This window comes from Cydia pomonella, chromosome 3 (assembly GCF_033807575.1).
Source record: "Cydia pomonella isolate Wapato2018A chromosome 3, ilCydPomo1, whole genome shotgun sequence".
NCBI lineage: Eukaryota > Metazoa > Arthropoda > Insecta > Lepidoptera > Tortricidae > Cydia > Cydia pomonella.
In genome coordinates this window covers 31,566,674-31,581,688 of record NC_084705.1, presented here as the reverse complement: position 1 = coordinate 31,581,688, position 15,015 = coordinate 31,566,674, and the positions used below count along the sequence as shown (strand labels likewise).

Below are 15,015 nucleotides of genomic sequence, written 5' to 3'. Positions count from 1 at the left end.
CAAAGAATTGGTTAAGCCGCGGGCGACATAGTTAGCCAAAGTAAAAACCTACCTTAGAACTTTAGCTAATTGGAATGGCTTTTTTAACAACTCGCACAGGTTGGGAAACTTTGCTTGTCTTCATTCAGTTCTTGCTTCTTACTTGTTTCTTGTTGTAGCTTATTCTTTTGTGAGAAGTGTTTCAAGACTAACAAGTGCTACAAATCTTGGAGCCAGAAACGTTTTAGTTATATAATTACTTTCGAGAAGTCGAGAAGATTTGAGCCATGGGAAATTGGACTTTTTATTAATAACAGTTACAAATTTAATTTGCTATTTTAGTAGAAATGGTGACAGCAAAATACTGTATGTGAAGTATATTAGGGGACAATTGAGACACCAGCGCGTCGATTTCCCACCTTCGTAACCGGGCACGGCATTCTCCTGCCAGCTGCGGTCGCGGCTGCCGGTCTCGCATTGGACTTGGAAGTGCCGTACTCTACACTCTTAAAATGGACGCTACTTATTCCATCACATTATTGATGTCAGACGCCAATGATGATGATGTATAATCTTTTTTTTTAAGATGTCAGAATGTTTTGAACTACTATACTTACACTAAAGGAACCATCGCCCACAATGTTAACTGCCCATCAGTGGACCTTATTAAAAAAGGCATAAAGTCCACTGATGGACAGTTAAGAGTGTTTTTGTTTGAACTAAACCTAGAATGGGAATTACATATTAAATGCGAAACTGGAAATAGCCTGCGATCAATATCGTGTCCGGCATACATATACTATTAATAGTTATTTTGCCTGTGGTCTAGGATTCTGCCTAGTCTTTTTCAAACTCGAAGGGTAGGCTGACACATATCAAGAACAATTATAGGGATGTGACAATGTAAATTAGAAACGATTTTTTAAGATTCTCGGCTGAATCTGCAAAGGCCATATAATCGATTCTAATGGTGATGATTTATATTTTTAAGTGAACATACGTTCACAATTAGATGCGATCGAAGCGATTTAACACGAGCGGAATCGATTCGGTCGATAAGTAGAGTCAAACTGTATTGCAATTGGGTTCCGTTGCACATAATGAAACTCAACGATATCAAAACTTTTTTTTAAACATAATAATATTTAAATGATTTGTGTTTATTAAAATATGATACTCTAAGCTACGAAGGGATTCTAAAATGAATTTGTAAATGTTTTATTGAACTTTATACACTGGGATCGGATTAGAAACAAGTTTCGTCTTGTTCTTCTTTCCATCCTGTTACCCCCTGCTGGGGTGTAGGGCTCGAACTATTTTCTTCCACTGACTCCGGTCCTGGGCACACAAACAACAAGAACCATGAAACAAGTTTAACTAAGGAAATTAATAAACCCGAATGCTGTTAAGATTTGCAAGAAACTTGAATAGCTTATGTAACTCCCTCAACTGAGACAAATCTAATCACTCCTCAAACATTGTAATCCTTCAAGCGGTGTACACTACCTATATAGGCCGTGCCAAAGAATTTGACATACAATACCTACATAGTCCCTTCAGAAAACGGGTAAAATCATTTTCTTCCTATTCTATCTTACAAATTGAATAAGTTACCTAAAAAACAATTTCCTCCTAATTCATATCTCTTTCAATATTTAACCTTCAATTTTAAATTTTCTGCTGTACTTTGTTACTAGTGCTCAGTATCCTGCGGTGAAGGCATCCAGGTTCGCGGTGTCGAGTGCACGCCATCTGGCGGTGGCTGCGATCCCTCCACTAGGCCAGAAATCTCCAGGCCATGCTCTACTGGTATCAGCTGCAGGGAGGAAGAACCTGAGGTATGTCAATGTGCAGCGAAGGTAACCAAATCCTTGACGTGGATTGAATACCTTCTGGCACCTAGTCTTATCTAGTCGGGTATTGTTTTTTTTTTTGCCCTGACAATACTAACTATTGTTTGTTGGCAATATTAACGGGGTATTTTAGAAGTCAAATGCGTTATTTCTTCACCAAATCATTAATTTACTGTTACAATATGGTGCCGTGACCAGGATATCGTTAGTAGTTTTGTTGGATAAAAAAAACCGGCCAAGTGCCAGTCGGACTCAACCACCAAGAGTTCCGTACAAATTCAACTTATTCTTATTACGTGTAAGACAATATTACTTGACAATTTTCATAGTTATAGGTCAACGGGAACTAGGTACCATATAAATTTTGATTTCTTTGAGAGTGTCGAAATATACGTTTTTTGCGGATTAAACGGCCGTATCTTTTTTTCACGTTAACTTAGAAGTTTGATTTTTTCGCAACTTTAAGGCGTAACACAGTAACATTGAACTGTAGAGCCAAGTTTCAATTTCAACTCGATACCTCCAAGAGTTCCCGAGATAAAGGGTTTGTACAGACAGACGGACGGAAAACAAAGTGATTCTATAAGGGTTCAGTTTTTTCCTCGATGAGCAACCGGCTCTCTTTTCGATCAACTTCATTACTACTACAAGTGATATTTCACTACAAGAACTCGATATACCACTATACAAAAGGTTCCTACTTTGGTAAGATTTGTAACGTCAACTAAAAGAAAAATTTAACATAGTAATATTGAACTAACATATAGAATCGCTACGTTTCAACTTTGAATAGTATTATCCTTGAAGAATTTAACAGCTCGAGACGCCTTTAAGAGCTCCTCTCTCTGTCGAAAAGCTCGGCCAATGGTCATAATATATGTAATGTAGGGACTGACGTTTATCTGACATGGCTAATTGTACGTTACGTAGAAATAGCCATACATTTGACGTGCCCCTCCCCCGCAAAAATCAACAGATTGTTTTGTAGAGAAAATTACAGTCAAGGCGTCTCCAGTTTTCCTCCAAGGTATTATCAGATACGACATCTTTTCAAAAATACAAATACTTATAGTGCGTTACGTGTTTTATTAAAATGTATATTTCAATGTATTCTCACTTAGGACGATATCGAAGAACTCCTCCCAGGCGTAGTGTATCACACCCAACCCCTCATACAACCATACCCGCCACCTCAAGCGAAGGCCGAGCGCCTCATCGGAGACCCGGACGTGCCGGTCGAAGCCACGTAAGTTTTATGTAGTCCTAGTACATTGAAACTAATATTAGTTTAATATTAATTTTTGTTGGAATAAGTAGGTTAATTAATGTAATAATGTCTACATTAAGAAAGTCACAGACACAGTTCTGGTGCAATATACCAAAGGATATCGGCCACACTAGTTCCTAAAAATATTTACATCAAAATGTGTAGTACATTTAACTGATCGCAGTTGGATCTTATATCATCTAAAAATTGTCAGTGAACAGTCGATGATGAAATGACAAAAACGCAACATATATCCTCCTCACGAGTTAGTGTGCGTTAAGTTCTAGTGTAGTCGATGTTTTAGATTCTGATTTTATATTTTAGTATTTAAGCTCCGAATATCAATAAGACTAATAGATAACGTTGAGTATAGTTTAACTCCGACAGTGTTTTCTTTTTTATCAGTATGCATCATATAAATATATTCAGGATACACATACAGACTTCTCATTTACCAATATTTATGAAATATAATTTTTCACAATTTGACGTCATATTGAATGATTTTTTTGTCATAACTGGACTTTTATCGCTTAATGTTCATGCATTTTTTAAAGTGCTAACCTAACACTCCGATTGCAGAACTTTTTGTACTACAGGCTCTGTGACCTTTTTAGGTCCAAAATATATCTTCATACAAGTCAAGGTAAAGTCCACTTATGATTAAAAAACCTTATCAATCTCCTAAAAAATGGAGGTAATTTCCATCTCGTATTACTTGTCTCAGTCATTTCCGTTAAAAGCTCAGAGTATTTTGTTGTTGTCTCTTTCAGCAATTACAAAATATTCTTTGCGTGTGGCTGGTTGTATGTAAGGTATTGTACCTGCGAACGATCAAATTTTTAAAGGTTTCACTTTTCAATTCAAAATAACATCACACATTTTTTACAATGAATGACATTGATCCCCTCCATCAACACAGTTCCAGCTGCTAGCTATTGTTATTTTTTCTAGCTTTTGTGTATCAGCAGTTGCTCAAAAATGGTCCAAAATATAATAGAATTAAGACTCATCTTTGAACAACTGTCCTCACGGTAAAGTCCTAGTGGTCTTAGAATATATACAGAATACAGAAACCCGAATGTAAATGTAAATAAACCTGAAATGTCTAGATAATTTAGCAGTTTTTAAGTGTTCACCGTAAATACTGTACAGAATAAAATAAACAGAATCCTAAACGACGTCCAAAAGATGCACATCCCTGACCAATCAAATTCAGACCACTAACTGTCACTATCCATCGCTTTCACATAAACCTACAATACTTGTATTTTCAACTCTTTGCACTGCACAGTAAAATTTAAATTCCTTGCACACTTGTAGTCGACACAGTGACGATTTGTCTTGCATTTGTTTTTCCTTTCGCTTCTAAACACTTTTCCAATACTCTTTACTACTACTATACATTTCTGGCACCCACACTGACGCAGCTACACTGTTTCCAAAAGATTGACTCACAGAGTTATAACACAAAAATATAACAAGGCACTTTAATTCTTATACTTTCAATGTTAAAGCTAAATTTACTATGTTAAAATTTTCAGGTGAAACATTCAATTGGTGGACAGATAACATATATACACTGGTGCACATACTTCTACATATACCAGCCAGAAATTGATGAAATGTAAAAATAGGATTAGTAGAATTGACCCTTCAGCACCTAGCATGACGAGAAACGTGTGAATTTCTATAGTATTAAATAGTATAGAGAATCCTATTAACTATGTCATAGACAATAATAAACCAGTAGCTAATATTGTTTTGTTATTACTAGCTACATCAAAGATGACGAATGGGGGCCGTGCAGTGTCTCGTGTGGAGAGGGTTGGAGAAAAAAAGAAGTACATTGCAAGATATTCCTGGAGTTCAGTAGGACTATAGCAAAGCTGCCGGACAGTAAATGCATGGGGCCGAAACCAACGGAGGAAACTGAGAGATGCGTGATGGAACCTTGTTCGTTGGCTTATGGGACTTCGTTTGGGGATTCAAGCGTGCCTTCGTATGGTGGGTCAGATAGGTAAGTTGGTGGTAACATAAACTATGAATATGAATTATGTTAAGCAACGTTGGTGTTAGCTATTTTATTTTATTTTAAAAACCTTCAAATAATAATTTAATGCTTGACATTGAATAAAAGGTCAATAATAGACATTTTCACTCGTAACATTATATTTGTTTTGGTTTTGGAAATAGGTACGAAGCTTCATATAATCCCATTAAAATTGAACTCCACTATTGCGTATTGTGCAAAATAATATATCTACATGTTGGTGTACATTAAGACTAAAAAGTATCATGTCTTTGTCTGTGGATTTTTGTTATTTTGATACCTACTTATTATCAAAATATCCATCATTTTAAAACCCAAGTGTAAAACATACACCCATACTAAGTAGTACAGAACAGTAATGTAATAGTATTTTATGCAACCGTTGTTTAAGAGAGGTAAAAAAAAGCGCAGCCGAATTTTTTTAATAAAGGCGAGTATTTTTTGACTCGGTTAAACAACGTTGCATACAATACTTTTTCTACGACCAAGCACTTACTTTGAAATAAAATTTTAAAAACAAAAAGATAATAAAAAAGATGATTTTGAAGGAAGCTAATTTTTTTTTTTACTTCTTGAACTAACACTGATATTTCTTCAGACGTAGACAGTAAGTTTTCGTCTTCATCTATTTTAACTTGAAAGACACACTGTTTTTTAACACAAAAGTTTTTATTCGCCAACCACAATAACCACATTCAAGAAGTAGTAAAGAACGGAGGGTACGGGCGGGAAAATAAATGAATGAAATTTAAAAAAAAGATGTCTGTAGTTCACTTATTTGTCAGATATGAGACTTAAAATAAGGTTGGCAACAATGTATTTCATACAATATTTTTTAAGTGGTCATTACAAGAAGTATCGAAGAGTGCCAAAAAGATACTGCGTGTATGCACAAATGCGTTTTAGGGAAATAGACTAAAGACTTGTCTTGGCAACTATAAGGTAGGGTTTTTAAGATCTGTGTACGATCCTTTATTTGACAAATAAAAGTACCGGAGTAGAAAAAATAATTTAATAGCTTCAATACGTATATTAATAACTAAATCTATTCGTTTCATCAATCAAATTCTTTATAGCACCGTTATTGGAAGCTTCTCTCACAACGTCATTTATTCTAATTTTAAACAGCTCATTGCCATTCGGCGGCGCCAAAGTATTCAACGAAAGACTAGAACCTCTCAAAAAATCAATATCCTCCGCTGTACATGTGACTATCCTCAACTCTATGAAAGCTATCAAGAACCCGAAAGGCAAACTTTCTCTTATATCCCTGTAAAAATCCTCCTTTGGATAAATTAAACTTGCATCTACGTTGAATAAATTCGAAAATGCTTGAAAACTTTCGTAATATGCGTCTAAGAGGTTTTCTAAATGTTGGGATCGAAAGTTGGAGTTGGTGCATAGGAACAGGAAATGTAGAACGTCGGTAGCTGGATTAGCATTTCGTAATGCCTGGAAGTCTAGGAAAGATAGCCGATCTCCGTTTTCCTGGAAATAAAAATGGAGTTTTAGTTCTTGAAAATCGAAAAATTAATAATTCGCGAGATAATTTTACATCATTACAAAATAAAGCTTACAAAAAAAGGGCTTAACAGATAAATTTCAATGCGATGTGTTCTATTGCCATTGGTCCTGAGTTACGCCGCACATTAAACAAATACACACTAAGTTCAAGTAGAGATGCCCCGAACGACCGCCGATTATTCGGCTCCTCTCTCGGCCGAACCGCCGAATATTCGGTGACCAAATATTCGGCATGACATGCGAAAATTTTGAGTCACTATTATGAAAACTGTTCGCCAACAAAGAACAACGTTTGCTAAGATATTTTTTTTGTTGAGCAGAATTGATGAATGAAGTAGAGTCAATCTAATCAAACCTAACCTACAAATGGTCAAAATAGGATCTTAATTCGTATTTAATAACTTCCAAGAATACATTTTAAATATTAAATATGCCTAGTTTTTGGTTATTTTTATTGTGTAATTTCTTTCTAGATAGGTGCAACAAATATTTGGTATTCGGCCAAATAATAGGAAACATTCGACCGAATATCGAATATTCGGCAAAGTTGGCCGAATAGGCCGAATACCGAATAGTTGTCGAATATTCGTGTCATCTCTATATTAAAACCTGCAATTTGTACGATATCGTATCTTATCAATTAAATAGAGAACACCGATATTTGGAAGATACCTAACGCCATTTAATTTTTTTTTTATTTTTTTTTTATTTATTGTACGTAAGTGGCAAACAAGTCTACATCCCGCCCAATGGTATGCAGTCATCGCAGCCCATGGACGCCCACAACTTAAGAGGTGTTACATGCGCGTTGCCGATCCTTGTATGGTGATTTTGGAAAATATGGACGTAAATTGTTCATTATTTGTTAGATTACGTACAGTAATTATGTATTCTTCTCGTTTGTAAAATTATTTTATTTTTATTTTATTTATTTAGGATTACCAACAGATAATACATCTAACATGCTCTTAAATCTATATGACAATCAGGACTGATGCTTATCTAATTATAGGTAACCACATCTTATATAAGTGTCTTCTACCAGTGAACATGCAGTAATCTTACGGTTAAATTAATTAGTACCAATACATTACATTAACTAATGCTATTCGTACAACTAGGATGATGGAAAATTAAATGAACATTTTGAAAAAAATATAGTCCAGTACTCTTACCGTTCTTTTAAACAGCACATTGTTAACCCAGCAGTCTCCATGGCACAATACATTAAAATTCTTTGGCGAAGTATATAGTCTTAACAAGTCTATTAGTTTCATTCCTATTTGTTCTAATAATTTCTTGAGTTCCATATCCTCTACAACTTTTAATGACATCTCATAAGAATCCACAAAATACTTCCGTAAATTACTTTTGTTCAGGAATCTGTTATCAAACATCAAATCTTTATACTTTTTTTGTAACTTTTGCGATTCATCTGGCTCTTTTTTCATACAAATTAAAGAGAGAGCATGAAACTTTGCTAACTCCTTTAATATTGATTCGATTTCATGAAAAGTCAACGATTCAAATTTAGCCACCTTATCACTCATTACAAAACCCTTATCTTGCATATCTTCGAGTATCAAAATCTCCTGTTCTTCTTCAATACTTGATAATAAACAATCTGGAAATATCACTCTATCATCATCGTTAATGACCTCTTGTATTCGTTTAAACATGGGTAACACTTTATTATAAACGTTGACTTCTCGTTTGTGCAATTCACAAAATGTTTCTTGTCTTGCTGTATTTATAAGAGTTTTTACAATAACATTAACACTGTTATTTTCATCTTCAGTATCTTTGATTGTTACTCTAAATAGATTTGCGATATAGTTATCTCCTTTGCCACTAATAGTATCTACGTGATAGTTAAAATCCTTTATTCCTTTAATAAGAGCGACTTTTTCAATAGAAGTGTGTAGTTCTTGGCAATTGAATTCTTCGGGTTCACTAATATTGACGTCTAGAGACATTCTTACTTCGATAAGTACTGTTGAAGTGGTATCTGATGTTTATTTAAAGTTAATCATCAATAATAAGCTGAATATCGACAACGTCCGATAATACTTATCAATAAGATGACGTTCATAATTTTATATATTAGTTTAGAAATTTTATTTCAAATATTTATTTTTTGTTATTTCAAGTTGTTTTCTGAAGTTGACACTTGTGGTGTTTACACATTAAACATGTCCAGAAAAAAAGAAACAGTCGATAGTTCATCGTTATCTGTTTTAAAGACGTATAAGATTAAGTTATCAGGCCCTGGTGATATCTAGTTCTAAAGTATATAGAACTATAGATTACGAAGAAGGATAGAGGTGAAGGACTTACATTTTTCAACATTACCTTTTTCCTAACACCATAACATCCTACAAGTTTGCACGATTATAATTATTGTGTTCGTAAAAAAATGAAGACCAGGAAAACAAACTTTGCCCAAAAGATGCCTCGCCTTAAAATAATAACAACACCTCATTCTCAGCAGGTCACTGACCTACGGCACGTCGAGCAACATTAGGGTGGCACCAGGGTCCCCCGGAAAGTCTTACTCTTGGAAGGAGAAGGGCTATACCAGCTGCAGTGCCTCCTGTCTCAGTGGTGTTCAGGTAAAATACTCAGGGTCTAAAATACCTCGGACTCATATCTACAACTCTGAATAAACTAAAATGAACATAAGTTACCTCTATTGTTGTAGCGTTGTAACTATCCAGTTTGGTTTTCAACAAAATTTAACGCCAGTTGTCTCCCAGTTATTGGCCTGAACAGCATCTTTTGAGCGATATCTAAATATTATTTTACTACAGGAGCTGATAATCCAGTGCGTGAGAGATGAAGATGGGAAGAACGCGTCGCCCTACATGTGCGATCCGCTCACCAAACCTGAGAACCGAGTCAGGACTTGCAACGACCATCCGTGCCCGCCAAGGTACCTAACCACATGTAAATTTAGATTGTGATCGGGAGTATTCAAGTAAAGACGCTTATCACGAAGAATTTTGGTCATTGATCTGATTGTTTCTATCTCTATCGTACGTGTGTGATTATATTGCTGTCCTGCCTATGATGTCGGCGGCCAATGCGATTGTGTGAGCGGAGCAGCACGTGCGATAGAGATTGAAACAGGCGGGTTAATTTAGGAAATTATTCGTGCGTAGCGTCCTTCCTTTCGGTAAAGTTACGATACCCTCCCAAATGCAGAAACATAACGATGAAATGCAATGTGTACACTATGTGGTTGAATGTCTGAGTGACGACGAAAGTATGTCATAACCGTTTGTGTGGATTGGTATAAATTGTGTTCAAATGAAATCTGATGGAGTGGGCGAATGCGTTTATAATGGGCGAACCCGTCCCCCCCGGCCAGGAGAAGGTCATGATGGGGGGTGGGGGACTCGCCGCTCCTGTCCTCTCTCCTGGCGAGAGGGAGGGAGAACTTTTGACCCTACCTACTATACCGACTCCGGCGTTTCGCCTTTTTTGCCGTTTGCGAGAGCGCCATGGGATGGAATGCACCATGTCGGTATGCACGAAGGTTGAAGGCTGTAGCCGCACGTGATACTTGACGACTTGGATGGTCAATGGGTTCTGTAATAACCATTATTTTCCTCTCTTATAGATGGAACTACACTGAGTTTTCCCAGTGTACAAAATCCTGCGGTATCGGTATACAGACGAGGGAAGTTTCGTGCATTCACGAGGTAAGTTCTTTTTTAACAAATTATCAATTTATTTTGAAACTGAATCGACAAAAACTCCTTTTAATCACCTGCTCACAAAATTTCATCAGGATCGGTTGAGAATTGCGACATGTAGAGGAGAATCTCCGGACTTTTCTGATAAACAGCGGGGCAAGAGAAACACTTGTAAGTCGGACCACGCTAAGTTTTCTTGCCGAGTGCTAAGTCGAGTATGGAGCTTATAGGGATATGTACGAGTATATAGAGATATTACTGTCAAGTTTGTGCAAAATTAGCGTGGCTGGGGTCTACTGTTCCTTTTACCCCAAGCAAAATAAACTATGTTTCTCTTAGCCTACCTGTTTATTTAAGCAACAATAAAAGTTTGTTAATGTTAGATCTTCTTATATTGGTTAGGTTTGAAATAATTGACAGAAATTACGAGTATTACATGTAGATGTTTCCCCAACAGGTGACACGCGGTGGCACGAACACCGTAGTCGTACCAAATAGCATGTGCCCTCAACCTCCTCCGCCGGACCGCCAATACTGCAATGTACTGGACTGTCCTGTTCGATGGCATACAGGAGAATGGTCGAAGTGCTCCAAGACTTGTGGTGGAGGAATAAAGACTAGAGATGTGAGTGTATCATATTTTTTCTTCATTGTTTTAATAGTCCAGAGTTTTAGAGAAGTAGTATTTTATACAAGATATAATAGAGAGCTTTTCAGTCGAGTATTCCGTTGCCTAAGTAATTCGTTACTTGCTGAGTTGCCTAAGTAAGGTACGAGATTGAAAAGCTTGATTATATCACTATTATATACAATACTTTATCTACGAGTCATCTAAAATAATACTTTTTTTACTATAAAACCTAAATTATTAATGAAAATTGGTAAGTATCTCAACAAAAATGTAGACATAAATGCGCGACTCTCGCCCCGCTCCCCGCGCCCGTTTAGTATTTTCTACGGGAGCGCGGCGGCACGTGATTGGTATTTTTTTAATAGTTGACTCTAGTGTATCGAAAGGAATCTTATAGTTGAGTGGGAGCCATACATGAAAAGTACGGAATTATAGTTTGGTACAAAATCCTAATTCAACCATTAAAGTCAACGAGTATAAAAAAAAACATGTTAACTACCATTTTCATTTCGCCTATTTTTAATATTTAACAAATTTAATACACACCAGTAAAATAATAAGTTCTAAAAGTTTTAATAATGTGTCGAAAGATGGCAGTAAATATAATGTGGCTACAAAGTTTTCTTTGATCATCCAATTCTGTACTTATCAAATTATCTTGGCTTATACTTAATCTTTTACATTTTAAGATTACTAGCCACCCGCCCGGCTACACGAAACCTCAACAAATTATATACCTACACCTTCCTCAAAAATCACTCTTTTCATAGGTAGAAACCGCATGAAAATCCGTTCAGCAGCTTTTAGAGTTTAACGCGAACATACATATAAACAGACAGACGCGGCGGGATACTTTGTTTTATACTAAGCTCATAAATGGGGAAACATCCCATCTTGATATAAATAATACTAAATATTGCAATATGTCATCAACCAACTTAACATCAAATATAATTCCACAGGTGGAATGCAAGCAAATAATGGCCCAATCCCACGTGGTGGAGCGACCCGTGTCTTTCTGCAACTCTCCCAAGCCTGCGCCCACCAAGTCCTGCAATAGCAGACCCTGTCTTCTGGACACGTCAGCTCCAGAGATCCAGCTTGACAATTCATCGTATATACAGCACGATCCAAAGAAGAAGAAGGTAAGAGGATTAACCTATACATTATACTCAAAAACTCCGCAGCGCTATGATTTGAAACAGCTGTAGGTTTTAGTACGAGTGCGCTGTGATCTCGCGAGTGAAACAGACTACCTGCCCCTTTTTAATTAAAGCCTTACCAGAAATATATGATCACGCGCCATATTGCGGAATTTTATTGGAACTAAATTTTTCATACCAAATGGAACTGTCAGTCTATACCTACATGAGAATAACAGCGTCCTCTTGACAATGATCATATATTTCTGGTCGTGCTTTAATACTGTTTCATATATTTTATATTTTTTTAATAATGGGCAGTCTTTAGCGTGCGAGATACTGTAGAAGCTTACTGGAGTACAGTACATGTTATACATGATGACGCGCAGATTTGTCAAATCTAGCCTTTAATTGCATGACATTACGAATCAAGACACGCGCCTTCCTGAATGACACGAACTATAATGCGTATTCAGACTTTACAAAACTTTATGATGGTCAAGGTTATCAGTTTAATTGCATCCTTCATTATTTTAAACTAAAACAGTGTATGTTACCCATTTACTAAATTGTTGGTATTTTTTATATACATGACTACATGTCGTAAAGGATCGACCTGAACCTTAAACCTTCCTAAAAAAAAGCGGTACTCATTTAAGATGGGATACGCTCTTGCAACCCGTCTAGTGTTGCAGGTGTCCATGGGCGACGAGTTGGTATAATGATATGGTAATCAGACGACTTCTCTGCTCGTTTGCCTTCCTATTATGATAAAAAAAGAAATGATATGGCTTCCATACGAAAATTACGAAATTAATATAGGAGCTGACCAGATTTTCCCAACTTATTGGAATATTTATACATATTTTCTTTGCAAAGTCGACTAACAATTTCTGTGTTTGCCTGCAAAGGTGACGGTGAAAGTGGGGGGTTCAGCCACCGTGTTCTACGGGACGCAGGTGAAGATAAAGTGCCCCGTCAAAGGCTACAATCGCACCAAGATCCAGTGGGCGAAGGACCACCAGATCATCACCAAATCCAAGAAGTACAAGATATCGAAAAAGGTATGAATAGTCTTCAAGTGTAAATATGACAAACATTGGATCTTTAAACAGGCGCAATTGAACTAACTTTTATACTTGGTTGTTTGTTGACGTTATATAATACTTGGGTGAATCAACTTTTTCTTGTAACTCGTTGCCATGGTTACGGTTGCCTCGGTAACTTTTCAAACCATAGTTTTATGGTCATTGAATAAACCAAACATGTAATTTGTGGTAGTGAAAAGCCGTGTCCATAATTGCCTATCTACCAAACACGATTATAATAATGTAGTACAATAGTCCTTCTATCTATCCTCCTTCTATATGGACAAACATCAAGGACGCGGCCACGCTAACAAAACTGGCCAAGCATAGAAAAGACTTTGCAAAGGTGGCCGCCGACGCCCGCTAGGGCATGGTAGCAAAAGAAGAAGAAATAGTCCTTCTAAATTATAATAAATGGAATAAATGGTAATATTATCACTGCTGATGGGATAGAATCACAAGTAATTGTTGAGTCACCCATTTACACGAACATCCATTTATCGCAAAATTACTGATATATTTGACAGTATTGTAGTCGATAAAGTACGTGTCAATTTATCACACGTTTTCCACAAGGCAAAAAGGAAAATGTATTTCGTTTGTAAATTCAAAGAATATTTAATTGGTTAAATTAATTTGTCGAATACTCGTTAATGGTGTAACGGTTATATCAAACTTTTCTCCTAAGGGCGCTCTCCGCATAAACTCACTATCGCTCCGAGACCACGGCATCTACACATGCGTTGCTGGCCGCTCCAGCGCCAACCTGACGTTGCTGGTCAAGCCCCGGCCAGGCGAGTTCCCGTCCAGCGAGGAGATAGAACGGCATAAAGCGTTGGATGAACCGTCGTCGCCTTTGGCTGACAGGTCTGTAATGGCTAAAAATTGCTTTTTAGGGTTCCGTAGCCAAATGGCAAAAAACGGAACCCTTATAGATTCGTCATGTCCGTCTGTCTGTCCGATTCTGTCACAGCCACTTTTTTCCGAAACTATAAAAGCTATACTGTTCAAACTTGGTAAGTAGATGTATTCTATGAACCGCATTATGATGTTTACACAAAAATAGAAAAAAAAAGCAATACATTTTGGGGGTTCCCCATACTTAGAACTGAAACTCAAAAAATATTTTTTCATCAAACCCATACGTGTGGGGTATCTATGGGTAGGTCTTTAAAAATGATATTTAGGTTTCTAATATCATTTTTTTCTAAACTGAATAGTTTGCGCGAGAGACTCTTCCAAAGTGAAAAAATGTGTGTCCCCCCCCCCGTACTTCTAAAATAACAGAATGAAGAAACCTAAAAAAATATATGATATACATTACCATGCAAACTTCCACCGAAAATTGGTTTGAACCAGATCTAGTAAGTAGTTTTTTTTAATACGTCATAAATGGTACGGAACCCTTCATGGGCGAGTCCGACTCGCACTTGGCCGCTTTTTATATTTGGTTTTCTATTAATCGTAATGAAAATTAGTGCTTTTAACTCCAGTCTCAGACTATTGATGCTTCCAGTCCACTTCGTTTGGGTGCCGTACATACCATATACAGAGTGTTTATTTAGTCACGGGGTGAATAGATAGGTCACACTGAGCAACTTTTACTATGTTACCAATCCCCATCCCGAAAAAAAGAATTGGCTGTTTCATACATTTTGTCGGTCTGACCTTGACTTTCTATGGGAGAGTAAATTTTTTTTTCGCTATTTCGGGGTTGGTCCCGTAGTAAAAGTTACTCTGTATTACCTATATATTCATCCCGTAAATTATTGCAGGTAAC

At 36.7% G+C, this 15,015-nt stretch overlaps 2 protein-coding genes across 7 annotated transcripts in view; one reads left to right on the top strand and one right to left on the bottom strand.

Moving 5' to 3' along the window:
- LOC133516567 (protein madd-4) overlaps window positions 1-15,015 on the top strand; it is a 651,682-nt gene that overhangs the window by 615,765 nt on the left and 20,902 nt on the right. For 3 of the 6 annotated variants that reach the window (XM_061849565.1, XM_061849561.1, XM_061849560.1), the window contains exons 12-22: window positions 1,677-1,817; window positions 2,954-3,078; window positions 3,873-3,914; window positions 4,877-5,119; window positions 9,165-9,288; window positions 9,487-9,608; window positions 10,299-10,380; window positions 10,832-10,999; window positions 11,968-12,150; window positions 13,059-13,211; window positions 13,924-14,102. In XM_061849565.1, the coding sequence (XP_061705549.1) occupies window positions 1,677-1,817; window positions 2,954-3,078; window positions 3,873-3,914; window positions 4,877-5,119; window positions 9,165-9,288; window positions 9,487-9,608; window positions 10,299-10,380; window positions 10,832-10,999; window positions 11,968-12,150; window positions 13,059-13,211; window positions 13,924-14,102 (1,562 nt within the window). The remainder of the gene's footprint in view (window positions 1-1,676; window positions 1,818-2,953; window positions 3,079-3,872; window positions 3,915-4,876; window positions 5,120-9,164; window positions 9,289-9,486; window positions 9,609-10,298; window positions 10,381-10,831; window positions 11,000-11,967; window positions 12,151-13,058; window positions 13,212-13,923; window positions 14,103-15,015) is intronic. The other 3 variants (XM_061849562.1, XM_061849564.1, XM_061849563.1) reach the window with 3 other exon arrangements.
- Window positions 6,151-8,827, bottom strand: LOC133516574 (uncharacterized). Its single transcript, XM_061849575.1, has 2 exons — window positions 7,852-8,827; window positions 6,151-6,640 (listed from the first exon to the last, which is right to left on the bottom strand). Exons 1-2 carry the CDS (start codon window positions 8,650-8,652, stop codon window positions 6,185-6,187), a joined length of 1,257 nt encoding a protein of 418 aa, XP_061705559.1. The 5' UTR covers window positions 8,653-8,827; the 3' UTR covers window positions 6,151-6,184.

What these genes read in the sequence shown, in the direction of transcription:
- LOC133516574 (XM_061849575.1), bottom strand. Translation starts at nt 8,652, where the DNA reads ATGTCTCTAGACGTCAATATTAGTGAACCCGAAGAATTCAATTGCCAA. An exon ending in ATGTGCTGTTTAAAAGAACG is followed by an intron (nt 6,641 to 7,851) that starts GTAAGAGTACTG and finishes TTTTATTTCCAG; the next exon opens with GAAAACGGAGATCGGCTATC.